We start from the raw sequence: 17,717 nt of genomic DNA on the forward strand, positions 1-17,717 counted from the left end.
AGGCACACCTATGAAAACACCAAGGGACCAGAAGATGTGACCAAGCAGCCATAGAGGGCAGCACAGGGCTGTGGGCCTCTTCGTCTCAGTCTGGGTGCCCCCTTGATACCCCTGAAAGCAGAGCTTGGTCTCAGGATTCTGGACCCATGGATTATTTGGGAAGTGTATCCATGGAGCAGAGGGAATTGGAAAAGTGAAGAGATAAAAGCTGGAACATGGATGGGTTCTAGAGGTGACCACAAGAGGGGTCACTAAAGTTTAGTCTCCAAAGGATCTCCTAGGGGTTCATCTGTTGCATCTTAATTGTCTGCCAAAAGGATAAATGGGAGAAGCATTTCCTGCCCTCCCCCCACCACCACTCCTTTCTCCTATGGGTTGAGGGCAGCCTCGAGGGGGGAGTGGGGGCAGGAAGCCAGAGGTTCCTGAATCTGGTCCAAGACCACACGGACTGCTTGCAAGAGTTCTGCCTGGAATCTGAGCTGAGGGGAGAGGATGTGAGGTGGAGGTGAGCCATTGTCCGCCCTTCTCCCAGCCGGGTTAGCAGTGGCACTAGAGTCAAAGAAAGCTCTCCAGCCAGATGTCTGAGCAAAACCTTCCAGAGGGGATGGAAAATGGTGAGAAAATAAGAGAAAGCACCCTAGGCAGAGGAAGGGTGCACGTGGAGATTCCTCGAATGCGGGGAGGGGCGGAGGCAGGGGAAGACAGTGCAGGCCTCCACCTGGTGGACAGTCTGGGCACCAAGATCAGCCCGGAAATGAATGGAAGGAATTTTTGTTGGAGTGGAGGGAGAGGGAGAGTGTGGGGGGTGGGGGGTGGGAGGGGGGACTGATCAGGAAGAAAGTACACACCATAAAGCAGGTCTGACACCCGTTTGGACCATAGCCTGTTGACTATCTTTGAGGGTCCTCTTCCCATGACAGGTTTATTTTGGTGAGATCTCATGTTTTTCTGCGCACATTTTGTCTTCTACGACATTCTGTGGACCCTGATGAATGTCAGTGTGTGCTTGCATCTGTGTGTATGTGTGTGTACACATAATGATGAAACAGCAGACACTTTTTCATAACCATCTTCTTTCTGTATCTGGTGGAGGCTGGATTTTAATAGAACAGAGTCCTCTTTTTTTAGAACAGTCTTTTGAGATGGAGATCACAAATCTTTTGGCCCTAGCTATATATAATCTTAGTTTAATTTAATCAACTTCAATGAACATCTTGTGTTTGTTTGTTTGTTTTGCAGGGTTTTTTGTTTTTTGTTGTTTGGGGGGTACTGGAGATTGAGTACAGGGGCACTTAACCACTGAGCCACATCCTCAGCCCTTTTTATTTATTTTTTATTTACAGACAGGGTCTCCCTGAGTTGCTTAGGGCCTCGTTAAATTGCTGAGGCTGGCCTCGAACTTGAAATCCTCCTGCCTCAACCTCTCCAGCCACTGGGATTATAGGCATGTGCCACTGCACCCAGCTCAGTGAACATCTTCTGATGATCAGTGTGAAAACATTTTCATTTTAGAGTGAGAAGGGCAAGTGCCCAGTGTGTATCAGACATGCATCTGTCAGTCTCTTCATCCTCATGATATCCTCAGAAACTAGTATGATTCTTGGCTCATGCAGAATAGATCTGAGGTCCAGAGGTGGCCCCACAGGGACTTGCTGTCAGAGCTGGGGCTACAGGGACCAAGGGAAGCATGAGCAGATGGCTGATGTGAGGGTCACTGGTAAGTAGAGGATGCTGGGAGGTGCTGGGAGGCATCCAGCTGGGCAGCTCACCTTCAGCCTCAACCCCTCTCTGGAGTCTACCTCACTCTCTGGGTCTCCTTGGGGCATCAGAAACTCAGGCAGACAAAGTCTCCTGACAGGAGCCACATCACATTCCTGAGCTGGGAACAGACAAGCCTGTAGAATCCTTGGGGGGAGATTTGCCTTTTCGCACATTAATCACACAGTAAAGATATCACATTTACATATTTAGTATGTTTATTTTTATTTTTTTAGTTGTAGGTGGACACAATACCTTTATTTATTTGTTTTTTTACCCAGTGCTGAGGATCAAACCCAGTGCCTCACATGTGCTAGGCGAGTGCTCTACCACAGAGCTACAATCCCAGCCTCACAAATTTACTTTTTATAAATTTATAGTGTGAATTTTTGGTGTGAAAACCAAAAACTCATAACAAAAGTCAATGTCAAGGAGGTCTCTCCCATGTTCTCTTGTAGGTGTTTTATGCTTCAGATCTTACACTTCAGTCTCTTGTCCTTTTTGGTTTGGTTATTATGGATGGTGTAAGACAAGGGTCCACTTTCCTTCCTTACTTGTGGAAATACAGTGGCATTTATTTAAGAGACTATCCATTCCCCATGGTGTCCTCTTGGTGCCCTGTGGAAAACTAGTTGACCATCCAGGTTCATAAATGAGAATAATTCAGCTGGCCATGGTGGCACACGCCTGTAATCCCAGTGGCTCAGAAAGCTGAGGCAGGAGGATCACAAGTTCAAATCCAACCTCAGCAATTCATTGACACCCTAAGCAACTTGGCTGAGACCTGTGTCTAAACAAAATTTTTTAAAGGGATGGGGATGTGATATGGTCCCTGGGTTCAATCCCCAGTTTTAAAAAATGGCGATCTGAAAAAACCAATACATCAAAAGACATATGTTTAGCAAATCTAGGGGCCATCATGACACTCTGTGAGGCACTGGAGAAGGATGCTATACATGTCCCGCAGGACCAGGTTACCTGGAATCTGCAGGTGGACTTGACTTGTTTCTGCAGATTATCCATTTCTTCATTTCCCCCCATGATTTAGAATTGCTTTCATCCGACAAGGCACCATCTTGACACCATTTTATTTTATTTTTAATACAAACTTAAAAAAATCTGGAACAATATAAACTGTACAGACTTGATCAATTTTGTTTTAAACTAAATCTCTAACACACCAATGTCCCATTCCAAAATATTGCACAACATTCTGAATACAAAACACTTGATTGTATTCCTCCTTCACTAAAGAAAAAAAAAGTCATTACCCTGCTCCCCTGGCTCCTCTCCAGTTGCTTCAGTGCCTCTCCCCCGACTCTTATGGAGATAATTAGAGAATCTATAGCTCCCTGCATTGAGGAAAAAGAGATCATTCTGGATTGACAGTTCACATGCTTCATAAGACAATCCATCTTTTGATTTGTTCCTGGGAAAGAGGGATAGAGAGAGAGAGAGGATGGGGAAAGGGGAGAAAAAGGTTTATTCTCCTCTTTTTTATTTTAAAGTTTGTTTTTCTTGAAAAAAAATCAATTTCTCTCCTCTTTTTAAGAAAAAACCTTGAAAAGAAAAAAATTATGTTTCTTATGTTAGAAATATACATATATATACCTTTTACATTTTACAAATGTAGCAAATTATTCAATACAAACAGACACCAAAAAATGTCAAAATTTTAAAAAAATTCCCTATGAAACCAGGTAAATTAGTGCAGATTTTTGTTTGTTTCTTTAAAAAAATAAAATAAAATTGAAGCAAAAATGCCTAGACTTGAAACAAGACAGGCTGAACCAGGCCCAAAAGCCCAGTGTAGGATCCATGCTCCTGAACACACATCATTCTTCGTATTTCAAGACACAGGAAGGGATTGGTCTCCCCCTCTCCCTGCATGTGGTGAAAAGTGAGCTGGTCTGGGTGCTGGTGGTACCAGTGTGAGTGTGCACAGGAGGGGCCAGAAGGGGGATAAGGCAGCATCCAACCTTTCCCAGAGAGGAGCTATCTGCCTGGGCCTGTCACCTGCTTGGAAAGTGAGGATGAGGGACAGGGTGTCCCAGACTGGGCTGGCCCAAGAGATCTACAGGAACAGATGGTGCTGGGCTGAGAAGCCAGGGCCTTGCCCTGATAGGGAGGTGGAGCTGGTGCCCATTATAGGGAGGGGAGACCGGCAGTGTCTGTCTGGGCCAGACTCACTGCCACGGTAGTACCCACTTGGGGTCCCGGGAAGAATGGAGTGGGGTGGCGTGCCAGGACTTTGGTGCTTTCTGATGATGGAGCCCTGATGCCAAGTGCCCCATTACCAAAGCACTGTGGCTCAGAAGCTATGCCATGGATTGGAAAAAAAAACCCTTTCTTCTGCAGAGGAAGGGGAGCCAATTCCCTTCTGTATCACAAGTACAATGGCTGGGAGGACCACATGCCTGTCCAGCCTGGCCTACCCAGGAGACCAACGCCTCATAGCATCAAGGTCCAGGGTAGGCAGGGTAAGGGCAGTGAGGGGGATGGCAAGAGAGAGGTACTGAGAAATTCTCAGGTAGAGACACAGATGGAGTGAAAAAACACAACCAGAAGACCAAAAAGTCACAATGCAAGGCTCAGGACTGCCCGCGATAGGCACTGACTGACTCCAAATGTGGGTCCTATCTCCCCGCCCCCAACTCTCCACCAAAGGAACTCAGGTAAGCAGCTCCCATCCTGGGTAAGGTTGCACAACAGGGTCACTGAAGTCTAGGGACTTCTCTTAGGCAACAGAGGCTTGGATATTCCTTCTACCCTTCAGAGCTTATGTGTGTGTGTGTGTATATATATATTTTTCCTATATATATGTGTATATACATGTGTGTATAACTCTTTTTTTTTTTTTTTAGTCAAAAACAAGTGCAGATCCTCCTGCAGTCTGGAGACCAGTTCCTTCTGCAGTGCTTTCCCCTGGGAGTGCCTTAGGCTCAGCCAGTGTCACCCCTCCATGTGTACTGCCTTACAAAAAACTGACAACCCACCCCCAGCCCATTCCTCAATCTCATACATAAATAAGCACTTGCTGCAACCCAGAATTACATCCAGAGGGAAGTTTCACATGGCTTGGAATCCTTTAGAACAGGACAGCAAACCACATACACTCACAGGGGTGTACATGTACATACACGTATATGTGTATACACACACCGACACACACACACACACACCCTTATTCCCACCTCCTAACCCGTAGCCTCAGGCCCAGGGAAGAAGGGCTGCATTAGAGAAAGAGGCCATGCTTATGAAGGATGCTGGGTGTCCACAGCCATGAAAATCATCTAGGCCTGGTGGGGTCAGTGGGTAGATGGGGCCACAGCACAGAGATGAAAGGATTTCAACAAGACAAAGTGCAAACCTCCCTGTAGTCACAGACATTAGCTCTTGGGGTAGGGTGTCAAGTGGCTAGCCAGAAACTCCTGTGGCCCAGCCTGAAAGGGAGTGTGGGCTGGGGTCAGACCTATTTGGGTGGCAGGGCCCAAGAAGTCCTGCTGAGGTTGGGTGGCTTTGAGTGAGAGGATAGCTGGAGGGACAGGCAGTGAAATGGGCCAGCCTCTCCCTACTTGGTAGGGTTTGGCCCCAGCTGAAGCTCTTCCTTCCCCTTGAGCTTGGACACACCAATCAAAGAAGTGTGAAGGAGGGAGGAGGGAACAGGGAGCATCAACTCACTCATGTCTGGACCATTCTTAGCACAGGAAGCCACTAATTAAAGTTGTTTTATAGAAAACTACATGTAAAAAAAAAAAAAAGAAAGAAAAGAAAGAGACAAAACCCAAACCAACCAAATAAATCAAAGGCAGGCAGGTTAATGGTGGTGGTCGGGGGGGTTGAGTTAACCACGATTCGGTGCTTCAGGAGCCCTCTCCCACTCCATGCCTGGGCTGAATCTTTTTTCTAGAAGCGAGAGTGAGAAGATTGGAAATGTTTTTATACAGTTTTCTTTTCCTCTTTTTTTGGCCTTTCCTCTCCTTTCCTTTTTCTTATCTGTGGTCGTGGGTGCTCTTGGCCCTCTGGGTGGAGGAGTGGTCAGTTGGCCAACACAACAGGCTGGAACAGCTGGCTGGGGTGTTGCATGGTGTTCAGGTTGTAGCTCAGGCCTTCCACAAAGGGTGTCTTCTCCAGGAAAAGGCTGTTGGTGCCACCTCCAAATACCTGGGCCATATAGAAGCTGCTGCTGTTATAGGTGCTGGCCCTACCACCCGAAAAGGGTGTTGAGGTGCCACTGCCCTGGCCATTAGCCACATCAAAGAAGAGGCTGGGTGAGCCACCACCATTGTACACGAACTCCTTGGCATTGGGTGAAAGCTTGGACTGAGGGTCCGAGGTGGCTCTGATGAAGATCAGTGAATGCATAGACAAAGAGAGGCTCTTGTGCTTCAGCAGGTTGTTGGTGGGCGAGAGACCATGCAAGGCTGTTGCTGTGGTGGCTGCTGGCCACTTGCCCCCCTGCTGGCCACGCCCCCAACTAGATGCCCCACCACCCTTGTTCATCTTGGTAGAGCCAAATTTAGTGGCAGCGAAAGAGGCGGTGGTGAAAGTGATGGGCTGGGCAGAGCGAGGGATGAAAGTAGGGCTGGGTAACTGGCCAAACGAAGGTTGGGGAGGGGGAGTTGGACAGAGAGCTGTCCTGGCTGCCAATGAGTACAAATATCTGAGCATCAGGGTTGAAGCTGCTTTTGATCTCCTTGTCCAGCTCTGGGGCACCACTGTCATGCAGGTACAGCACTTTCATAGGCCCCTTCTCACCAATCTGGTAGGACACCTCAAAAGGGTCAATCCAGACACTCAGTTCCTCAGACGCACTGGCTGTACATCCTCCACTGCCAGTCTGCTCCGCTTGGCAGCCAGCTCTACCACAGGGTCCACCATCTCCCCAATGTGGACTCAGCGGATGCCAGAGCCCTTGAGTGGCTTATCAGGGTACCAGTGGCCTTCATATTTCTTTTTCAAAAGTCGCTTCAGCTTCTCTCCAAACAGGTGAGCTCCTCTCCAAACAGGTCTGCCTGGGGCCTGGGCAGCTTGCTGTATAAATAGAAGATGATGAAGTTCAGAGCCATTTTAATCTCTAGCTGCATGGTCCTTTCCTAGGCAGAGAATCAGTGCAGGGCATCTGCACAGGCCAACGGAAGTGGTTGCAGATCTAAGATGGGCAGACTTGGGCTCCAGATGGTTTCTGGTCTCCGAGGCTGCGAGATGGGCTGCCGGTCGCCAAAGTGTCCTTTTCGTCATTGAGGGCTGGGACGTTCAGCTTTTTTGGAGATGGGACTAGACGGCAGGGGATGGATGGACCGCGGGCAGGCCGGCCAGCGGCGACAACACTAGGATGGCGGCCCAGGGGGTGGCTCGCGTCGCGGGGCGGAGGACAGACTGGCTGTAGTGGGCTGAGGACCTGGCCCTCCTGGCCACGCATCGCTGGAGCCACTAGCTTTTCTCCGCCCACGACCCGCAGCCTCCCGCGCCCAGGCCAGAAGTGAGCAAAGTCAATGGAAAGTTTCACCCTCAGCAACTCTGTGCACGGATCCTTAACACCGTTTTAAAGCATCTTCCCATGGTCCCCTTATCCTCACAACGGATATTTACACACTTTATGCTTATATAAAAAATATAAAAACAGCACCCTCCTTTTTGTGCATGTGATTCATCTTCCACCAAACAGCTTTCCTAATCATGGTCACTGTTTGTACGGTTCCCAGAAATGTTTGTGATCCGAGGCTCCTCCCAGTCTGCCCACCACAATGATCAAGAAATGTGCAGTAACTTTCAGATTTGTAAACATAAATGAAGGTTGTCTAGTCTTGTGCGAATTCTCTCTCTGTATATATTTCCTCCAAACTTTTGATCCCATATCTTCCATAATTGGGTCTAAAGACTGCACAAAGGTTTACCAGAAAACCTGTGTCAGGGGTTTCCCATGAGGCTGGTGTTCAGTCTCTGAACTCACTCATAGCTCCCTATTTCCTTAGTAGTCAACCCCAGTTTCTGCTCTGCCTCTGACAGTTAGTTGCTTTGGGGATTCCACCTACTTATGTTCCTTCATTTTCAGCTTCCTGGGATGGGAAACAAATACAAATGACCCAACGGCCCCTGAAAATTAATGTATTACCGGCCAGGCATGGTGACACACACCTGTAATCCAAGCAATTTGGAACCTGTAATCCCAGCAGCTTGGGAGGCTGAGGCAGGAGGATCAAGAGTTGAAATCGAGCCTCAGCAATTTAGTGAGTCCCTAAGCAATTCAGTGAGACCTTGTCTCTAAATAAAATACAAAAAAGGGCTGGGGATGTGGTTCAGTGGTTGAGTGCTCCTGAGTTCAATCGGCAGTACCAAAAAAAAAAAAAAGTATTACCTTCCCACCAAGCATGAATTCTAAGGCCATAACTGGAAGGTCCCTCCTCCCAGCTTTCCTGTAAATGCACAGACCCACAGACACAATCAGTGGAGAGGAAGCCTCCCATTGGGGGAGAAACACAAGTCACCCTAGGTTGCTGGCAGGTCCTCTGCCACTTCAAGCCTTTCCTCTCAGCTCTGTATTTCTGCTCACCAGGAAGCAAGTCATTTGATATAAAATAGCATCTACTTGACACCTGAGCTGGTGAATACCCATTTCACTGCAATGTGCCAGCACCAGGCTGACCAACACATCCCAACTCAACAAAGGAGGGTGAGCAGGGCATCGTGACTGACTGTCACTGCTGTGGGGAGACCTGATTCTCAGTGAAAGCCTGGTGCCATGACATGGGCAATCATCCTGAGAAATCTTTCCAAGACACGATGCCTTAGTCCTGAAATCTGCTATGGGACATTGCCATGATTCAAAAGTATAACTAACTCCTGCCACTTACTTTAAAGATGCAGAATAAGGGCAAAGGCAAATCTCTGTACTGGCAACCTTTAACTCAATGAAAAAAATGATGTGAACTGCCAGAGAGCCAGGAGGGGTGCCATTATCTGGAAATAGATGACAGCTGGCAGAGTGTGTCTGCGGTGTCCATCTATTTAAGAAGGTAGAGTCCTTGATGGTGAAGGCAGCAAGGGCCATGGTCTAGAAGGGCAATGTGATCATCTCAAGATGAGCACAATGATTTACAGAATCCAGAAAAACAATATAACCATCTGGAAGGTTCTATGTTATGAAATGTGTGAAACGTAGATCAGAAGTCCACCGGGAAGGTGGTAGGATGCAGGGGAGAAGTGAAAAAACAAAACAAAACAAAAAAAAACGGAGAAAGATTCCATTGGAAGGGATGGATGTGTCTAATGTCCTGAATGGGGATAGATAGGCTGGGACACAGAGTCAGCAGCAGCCCTTTTGGGGCTAAAAGACAGAGGACCCACTAAAGGGTGGTGGTAGGGGATGGCCTGGCAGGCAGAGGGGGAACCAAGTCAGAGCTGACCTCCCTGGACACTCCCTGGGCAGAGTGGGGGTGGGGGCGTAGATGTGTGGCCCAGCAGGCAGAGTGTCCTTTCTGGCCCTCTATCCTGGCTATGGAATGGAACTGGGAGATCCCCAGATTCTGGTGCCAAGAGAGAGCATCTGGACTGGGGATGGGGGGTGATGGTGGAGGGAAGGCGTTTTGCACAGATGGATTCACTGAGCAGGTGGAGAGCACTGAGGTGCCGGTGCCACTGCAGCTGCTGTTAGTGTTTTATTACCTGCAACCCCAATCCTAGAGCTCACCTGGGCCCTCCAGAACAAAGGACTTCCAAGGAGGGCAGCAACCAAACTCAGAGGGACAAAAATACTGTGGCCTTGGGCTGACGTTGTGGCTCAATGGTAAAGAGAGCTCGTCTAGCACATGGGAGGCACTGGGTTGGATCCTCAGCACCATATAAAAATAAATAAATAAATGTATTGTGTCCATCTACCTCTCCAGACCTTTATATCTTTTGAGACAGGTGTAAGATTAATGTTCTCTTTTCTGACAAAGTTAAATCTGTGTCTGAGTTTCCTAATATGTAACAAAAAATGGCAGTACATCCTACTACAGAAGTAAAAATTATCTTGTCACAGCTCTTGGGTATTTCTAACACACAGGGTCTCGATAAGTTGCTGAGGCCGACTTTGAACCTGTGATCCTCTTGACACTGGATTTACAGGCATGTGTCACAGCACCATGCGGGGTCAGTTTTCCTATTTCTTCTTGGGTACTGCGGACTGAACTCGAGGGCACTCGACCACTGAGTCCCATCCCCAGCCCTATTTTGTATTTTATTTAGAGACAGGGTCTCACTGAGTTGTTTAGCACCCCGCTTTGCTGAGGCTGGCTTTGAACCCGTGATCCTCCCGTCTTAGCCTCCGGAGACGCAGGGATGACAGATGTACACCACTGTGTCCATCTCAACATCCACTCTCGATTTGAAAGTAGTCCCACACTTGAGTCCAAGTACCGAGGGTCTGGGGATAAAGGTAAACGAACTCGGGTCGGCAAATAAAGGCGAGAAACAGGAGCGGCAGTCACCCCGGCAGAATCCACCCTGTGGTCTACCACTACCCAGAGCAAGTATGTCATTAGTCACCGCTTTGCGGCAGAGAGATAAGATGGGAATCAAGATCTGCCTAACCACAGACCCTAATTTAGTCACCTCTCCGCTACAACAAAGGAAAAACACTCTTTGGCCAGTGGCTGCACCTGGGGCCAAGCTGGTGGGGAGAGTCCTTATCCTTTGCTGTCCTTCAAGACCCCACCCTCGCTCAGGAAGGGGAGGGCGTGGGGAAAAGAATGCAGTTAGATCCCTTCCCGACGGCCGGTGGAGGGTGTGGAGAAATAATTTCAACACACTCAGCGCCCGAGGGTGGCTGGCCGCGCTCCCCCGAGCACGCATCCAGCCCGGGACTGACTCAGGAGCGCTGCGCAGGCGCAGAAGGCGGGCGGTGGGGCGTACTGCGCAGGCGCACATCGCCGGGTCCAGCGTTCCGTTCTCGGGCCGGGGCAACCTCACTTCCCCCTCTCGCCCCGCCCCTTGCGTTGCCATGGGGACCTAGCGGCGAAAGCCAGCCTGTGGCGGCGCCGCTGGCCTGCCTGGTGTACTTTTGCGGACGTCGCGGCGGCGACCGACCGTGGGAACCCATCGAGTTTCCGAGTAAAACCGTCGGGATGACGGGGAAGCGGTCGGGCCTGGGCCGTTGCCGGCATTTCTTCTGGCTGGGTGTCCTCTTCGACACCGTGGGCGTGGCGGTGCTCTTCACGGGCGTCTTCGCCGACCTGCTCTTCTACGACATGCTGCTCTACCTGGGCTCCATCATCATCTTCTTCAGTCTCCTCTGGTGGGTCTCCTGGTACACCGGCAACATCGAACTGGCCTCCGAGGACGCCGTGCCCAAGGCCGCCCGGTCCCGGTCGGGCTCCGTGGTGGAATCGTTACGCCGGAGCGTGAGCATCCGCTTCTCCCAGACCTTCGAGAGCTTCTCCCAGACCCTGGAGCTGCTGCGGCGGCGCCGGAGGGGGCGCTGGCCCAGGTTGAATTTGAGGAGTGGCTCCCAGATCTTGGTGGTCCCCGGCTCGCCGACCTGGGGGCGGAAGGACCCAGACTGGAGGCTGCGCGTCGCGGACGTTAGCCAAGGGGATTTGGGCCCCTTGCCTGAAGGTGACGGAAGTTCTGAGGTCGCCGGCTCCTCGGGGCTTACAGCTGCGGGGAGGACCCATCTGGAGCGGCCTGTGGAATCCATGGAACTGCGCCCTCCTTTCCCTGTCCTGCCCTCCAGGAGCCAGCCTGTGATTTCCTTGGTCTCTACTCTTCAGCCTTGCGCCCTTCCTGCTTCGAAGAGCGAGTTTGTCGTTTCCTTGACCTCTGGAAGCCAGCCTCCAGATGCCCTCCCCTTGACGAGCCAGCCTAGAGCCCCTGTGGTCGCCAAGAGCCATCCACCGGTGCCTGTGTTCTCTCAGGGCCCCTTCCAGGTCCCTGTGGCTGCTGAAAGCCACCTTGTGGTACCTGTGGCCTCTCAGAGCCAGGATCTCCCTCCGTCCCGTCAAACTCGGCCTTTCAGTGTTGAGGATTCTGAAAGCCAGACTCTGATACCCCAGGCCTCTGAAATGCCACTTTCGTCTACCCAGTCTTTTCAGAACGTGGACCTACGGTCCTGTCCGAGTAGCGAGGACTTTGTGATCATTTATCGCTCCCGCCAGTTCTCCAGCACCTTAGTCCCGATTTCTGCAAGTCAGTCTTCAGCTCTCATGGAGATTTCTAAGAAGATAGTGGCTCAGGTTTTTGAAAGTCTGAAACTACCCCAGAAACTGTCTCAGGAGTTCCCTGACACTATGTCACCTGTCCCTGAGGCTGCAGATCTAGCCGCTGAGTCCCGGCAGTCTCTCCCGACTCCCAGCACAGATCCAGCCACGGAGTCCCGGCAGTCTCTCCCGACTCGCAGCACAGATCCAGCCTCGGAGTCCCGGCAGTCTCTCCCCACTCGCAGCACAGATCCAGCCATGGAGTCCCGGCAGCCTCTCCCGACTCCCAGCACAGATCTAGCCACGGAGTCCCGGCAGTCTCTCCCGACTCCCAGCACAGATCCAGCCACGGAGTCCCGGCAGTCTCTCCCGACTCCCAGCACAGATCCAGCCGCGGAGTCCCGGCAGTCTCTCCCCACTCGCAGCATAGATCCAGCCCCGGAGTCCCGGCAGTCTCTCCCCACTCGCAGCACAGAATCAGCCACGGAGTCCCGGCAGTCTCTCCCGACTCCCAGCACAGATCCAGCCGCGGAGTCCCGGCAGTCTCTCCCCACTCGCAGCACAGATCCAGCCACGGAGTCCCGGCAGTCTCTCTCCACTGACAGCAATTTAGCTCTGGGGGCAGCAAAGAAAAGTCACCCTTCTTAGTAGGGACCAGACCTGAGCCATTTGACTGGCTGCACAGGCCTCTGCCAAGTAAGTGCCTTTGAACCAGGTTGTCTCTTGCTTGAAAAAACAAAGTTAGTGGAAGTGAAGTGGTTTTGGCCTTCATGGGTTAGCCATTTTGAATATTGGTAGTATTTTTGTTATTGTTCTCCCCCCCACCCCACCCACACACACTTTGGGTACTGGGGATTGACGCCAGCACTAGTGCTCTGAGTGGTTTTACCTACTCAACCATATAAGGAAATCACTTCCTTCTTTTAGGCTTAGAGAAAGTACCAGTTACATTCTTTTGGGAGCAATAAGGTCTGGGGGTGGGTGGGAGATTTCGGTTCTGCAAGGTTTCTGCAACAAGAAGATTTAAGGTGGTACAGGACACATTAAATGACGTTGAATCCTAGGGTAGGGAAGTTATTCATTTTTTCAGTCCTTTTGCTTTTAACAGGGACGCTTACTAAGTTTGGGTGTAATGCTCTTTTAACACCTCAGTAATGCTTCAGTGGGCAAAAAGTGCATACAACTAGAACTTAGTAATTATGCTCACAAACATCTAAGTGATACTGGATTTCTGTTTACAGCAGGAATGGATGCTTAAGTAAAAACTATTTAACATGAATCATTTTAAAGGTAAGAGTTAATTGTACAAGGGAAACTTCACATATTCTGAAGTTTGGAAAACATTTGGCAGTTTGTACTATCATATGAGCTTTCTACTAAACTACAAATCCTTGTTGCTACCCTGCTTAATGAATTTATGGGTAAGGTTGTTGAAGTCAAATTCCACTTACCTTCCCAACCCCTTATCAATTAGAAAGGTAGGAAGAGCCTGTGAAGGTTAGAATTGGTGACTTTCCTTCCTTTTGGATTGTTTCATAAGGGTATACTCTGCTTGAGTTTCCTGGTCTTTCTGACTCCACTCTCTTGCAAAAGTTAACTGCTCTAGGGTATAGGGCAAAGCAGAAAGGTGTGATGCTTGTTGTCTAAACCTACAGACATGCTAAACATATCATTCAGGAAGATGTTCCTCCTTAGTTCATATTATTGATTTCATTCCAGTAAGGAAAACAACTGAATATGAGGTGGAAGTCGTACTCCTTATTTCCTTAATTTTTTTTCCAATTCCCCTTTAAGAGAATGTACATATAAGATATGTATTCTGTAGGTGATCTTTAGAGGAAAAGCATTTTGGCTATTTTTGTTTGGCTAGTTTTGTATAATTTGAACACTTGGATTATAACATGAATACAATCAGAGACCTATATTTATCTAATAAAAAAAAAAAAAAAGGTGGGAGGTAGCTAGGGATGTAGCTCAGTGGTAGAATGTTTGTCTAGCATACTTGAAGCCCTGGGCTCAATCCCCAGCACCACAAAAACTAAAACTAAAACAAAACCATGCACCTGCTATCCAAGCTACTCAGGAGGCTGAGGCAAGAGGATCACAAGTTTGAGACCAACTTGAGCAACTTGGCAAGATCCTGTACTCCCCAAAACAGATAGAGGTCAATGGTAGAGAGCTTGCTTACTATGTGGGAGGCCCCGGGTTCAATCCCCAGAACTGCAAATTAAAAAAAAAAAAAAAAAAAAAAAAGTAGATAAAAAAGAAGTAAACCACAATCCCAGAAGGAAAGGACTTAGTGTTACTGGAAGAGGGCACTCTCCTATTCATAAACTTTAGTCTTTCAAATAATTTATATGATTGAAGTAATTCTTCATGCAAGTCTTCGAGACTTGAACACTTACTAAGTGACAGGAACAAGATAAACAAGGATGAAAGAATGCAGATCTTGCATGAGAAAGCTTTGTGGTCTTTGTTCTCAGAATCAAAGAAATAACTAGCCAGTATTATAGCTATGGAAGGAGGAGAGGGTAGGCTCCTTTGCAGACCAATGAAAGAATTATCTTTTTGACAGAAAGAGTCATGCAGGGCCCTTGAAGTGATTAATTAATTGATGAGGCATTTATTTAGGCACTAGGGATTCAGAGCTACATACAAGCACTCATGATCTGTCAGGGGAGACAGATACAGTGCTTTGAGAATACAAGCGCAGCCGGTGGAGAATGTCTGAACACCCTGAAGTTCATTGGATGAAGATGGGCAAGAACGTTCCTTGAGAAGGGAAAAGCATCAGGAAAAAGGCACAGGAGTATATAGTCTATGTCTTGTTGTGAACTCATCTAGGAAAGAATAGCCTGACTCTAGTTCAGGATGAGTGAGTCTGGAGGTGGAGAGAGAGAAATGACTATGGAGTGTCTAGAAGTTAACTCCTAGAAGTTAAGGAGTTAAAATGGGGCTGGATGGTAAATCGTCTAATCTCATAAGCATTTGGGAAGCCTTTGAAGGCTTTTTAAGCAGGGTTCAGTTCATAATTTCATAATTTCCACTTCTTCTTGTGGCCTACATTGTAAAGTAATGGCAACAGGCCAATAAGAGAGATTAATTGCTAAGGTCTCTCTCATACATTTACAGGCTGAAAACAGACCTCTTTGGTACTAGCAGCAGTTTCTAGCCCAAGTGTGGGCTCTATGGGATTCATCTTGTAGAACACTTTCAGGTTTATTTTTTTGTACGTAATATTTTTTTTCTTTAGAGATGACATTATGTGAATAAACACCAAGTCTATAACACATTTCTATATGTTGGTGGTCAAGTAAGTACTTACCTAAAATGGGGATCCATAGATTTTTTTTCTATAAAGACCAAGCTTATAAGTATTTTAGACTTTGTGAACCAAAAAGCAAAATTGGGAGTGTTATATGGCTGTTCTGATTGTATCATTTGGAGGCATTCACTAGTTCAACTGGCTCAAGGGAGACAGGACCTGGAGGGTTAGACCTGTCACCAACAGCGTTGCTTTTTCGTTCTGCCTCAGTGACACCCAGATCTGGGCCCTCCATTTTTCTAGCTTGGTTTGCTGGCCTGAGAAAAGGTGAATTGCTGAGCCTCTGACCCCCAGATTTAGAGACCACCTTTTATGCCGGGTACCTGCCATCATAAGAGTCCCTCAGATACAGGGCTGCCCAGATCCTAGGATCTTGAAAGGCAGGCCCTGAGAGTGCTTAGCTTGAAACTGATGCCCCAGCTTGTCGTCATTTTTTTTTTTCTCCCTGTAGTTCTTTGAGTCAAATCCAGGACTCTGCACATGCTAGGCAAGCACTCCACCGCTAACTACATCTCCAGCCCCCAACTTGGTCTTTGAGGCTCATATTGAAGGTCCATAGTGAAACAAAACCTTGGGGTGGGGAGGGGTGCCACCAGTATCTATTGAATAGAGGTGCTGGCAAACATCAGTGCACAGAACACCCCACAACTTACCTGGCCAAAACCTCCTTGGCATGAAGCTGAGAAACCCTACTCTACAATAATGAAGATTGCTCTATTTTTCTTGGGTTACTCTAAAAAAAAATCTTATCTTGTTCCTCAGGTGACTCATTACCTCTTAGATAGTAATGGTATTTTCTCTAGTAGACCATGAGAATCTTATTCATCTTTGTATCCCCAATTGTGTTATTTTTTAGTCAACACACATGTGAAGCGTTTAAAAACAATAGCTGTTGGTTGTTTATAATACACTACACATGATACTAAGTGATCTATGGGCATTTTATCATCACTACAATTAAGAGTTAGGCACCACTGTTACCGCCTTTTCAAGCTTTGATATTAGCAGGTTAGGTAATTTTTCCAAAGTCACACAAATAGAGGAGCTTAAGTAGATGTAAAATGGATGTATAATGTATATATGACAAGTTTTCCTTCCAAATTATACTTGTTAGCCAATCTGTCATGTGGCATTTAAGCTATAATCTATATAATATATAATCTATAGAATCTAGATAATCTATCTTCTACTTCACTATTTAAAACTCTACTGGTAGAGAGTGAAACTCAGCAACTCCCTAATTTCCTTGTTCATTCCAGATTGTCATGTTTATAAATATCTCCTCAAATAAAAATTGCTTTTTTCTTTCCAGAACTGACCAATGTTTCTACAGATTTAACTGCCAACTTTATAAAAGCAACAGTACTTAGTCTAGATCTCGTTTTGGAAACTTCGATGTGGAGTCCTGACCCATCTCAGATCATAGACTGCCTGTGCCAAGTATACCTGTTTCAGTGTTGGAGACAGTTTTCTAACTTTGGAGAATAAAGTTATTTATTGCTAGAATTGTAAGTCTCAAATAATTAAATAATTTGCTATTCCAAACAAGCTCGGTTTTTTTTTTTTTTTAATAAGTTTATTTTTTTTCTTTTAAGTTGGGTTGCTAGGGGCTGGGGATGGGGATGGGGAGTTGTTTAATGGGTATAGAGTTTTAGTTTTACAAGATGAAAATGTTCCAGAAATGATGGTTGTGTTGGTTGCACAACAATGTGAATGAGCTTAACAGTACTGGGTTCAATCCCCAGTACCCCCCCCCCAAAAAAAAAAGAAAGAAAGAAAAGAAAAAGAAAGTAAAATTCCCATAGAAATGGACATTAAAAATTCTACTCCTTGTACTTACGGATACTTTGTGACCTCATTAGGAAATAGCTATCAGAAAAGGTTAACACATTTAGTGTGTTATAATATCCTACCATGTAGGTGTGGATGCCCACAGATTGAGTTTCCCTTTTCCCCAAGGATTTAAAATCTGATTTCATTGCCTATTTTATTTAATTTTTTGCAACTGGGGATCAGACCCAGGGCCTCTTACCTGCTAGGAAAGTGCTCTCCCACTATACAAAGTACCCCCAGTGGTACTTTGCCACTAAGCTACATCCCCAGACTTTTTATTTTGTATTTTAAGACAGAATCTTGCTAAATTGCTTAGGGCCTTAATAAGTTGCTGAGGCTGACCTCAAACTGTGATCCTCCTGTCTCAGCCTTCACAGCCTCTGTGATTACAGCCTGCACCATCACACCCAGCCTGACTGCATATTTTAATGATAATCTAATAATATTCATTTAGAATCCTCCTATGGATTACTTGTGTAAGAATGCTCTAATATAGTTTCCTTTTAAATTTTCTAGTTATAGGCAAAAGTGGAGTTTCTGTTTGTTTTGAGGTAAGGTCTTGCTGTGTTGTACAGGGGACCTCAAGACTCCTGGGTTCAAGTGATGCTCCTACTTCAGCCTCA

General features: G+C 47.3%; 1 protein-coding gene and 1 pseudogene across 1 annotated transcript; one reads left to right on the forward strand and one right to left on the reverse strand.

Annotated features, from left to right (window-relative positions):
* Positions 1 to 5,796: 5,796 nt before the first annotated feature.
* Positions 5,797 to 6,845, reverse strand: LOC143385332 (protein Tob2-like; annotated as a pseudogene).
* A 3,903-nt stretch (positions 6,846 to 10,748) lies between these two features.
* Positions 10,749 to 16,739, forward strand: LOC143385126 (uncharacterized). Its single transcript, XM_076840430.2, has 2 exons — positions 10,749 to 12,632; positions 16,574 to 16,739. Exon 1 carries the CDS (start codon positions 10,866 to 10,868, stop codon positions 12,582 to 12,584), a length of 1,719 nt encoding a protein of 572 aa, XP_076696545.2. The 5' UTR covers positions 10,749 to 10,865; the 3' UTR covers positions 12,585 to 12,632; positions 16,574 to 16,739.
* Positions 16,740 to 17,717: the final 978 nt, after the last annotated feature.

The sequence above is a fragment of the Callospermophilus lateralis genome, chromosome 19 (genome assembly GCF_048772815.1).
Source record: "Callospermophilus lateralis isolate mCalLat2 chromosome 19, mCalLat2.hap1, whole genome shotgun sequence".
NCBI lineage: Eukaryota > Metazoa > Chordata > Mammalia > Rodentia > Sciuridae > Callospermophilus > Callospermophilus lateralis.

Bases quoted from the DNA above. Each gene is read 5' to 3' on its own strand.
- LOC143385126 (XM_076840430.2), top strand. From the start codon at position 10,866: ATGACGGGGAAGCGGTCGGGCCTGGGCCGTTGCCGGCATTTCTTCTGG.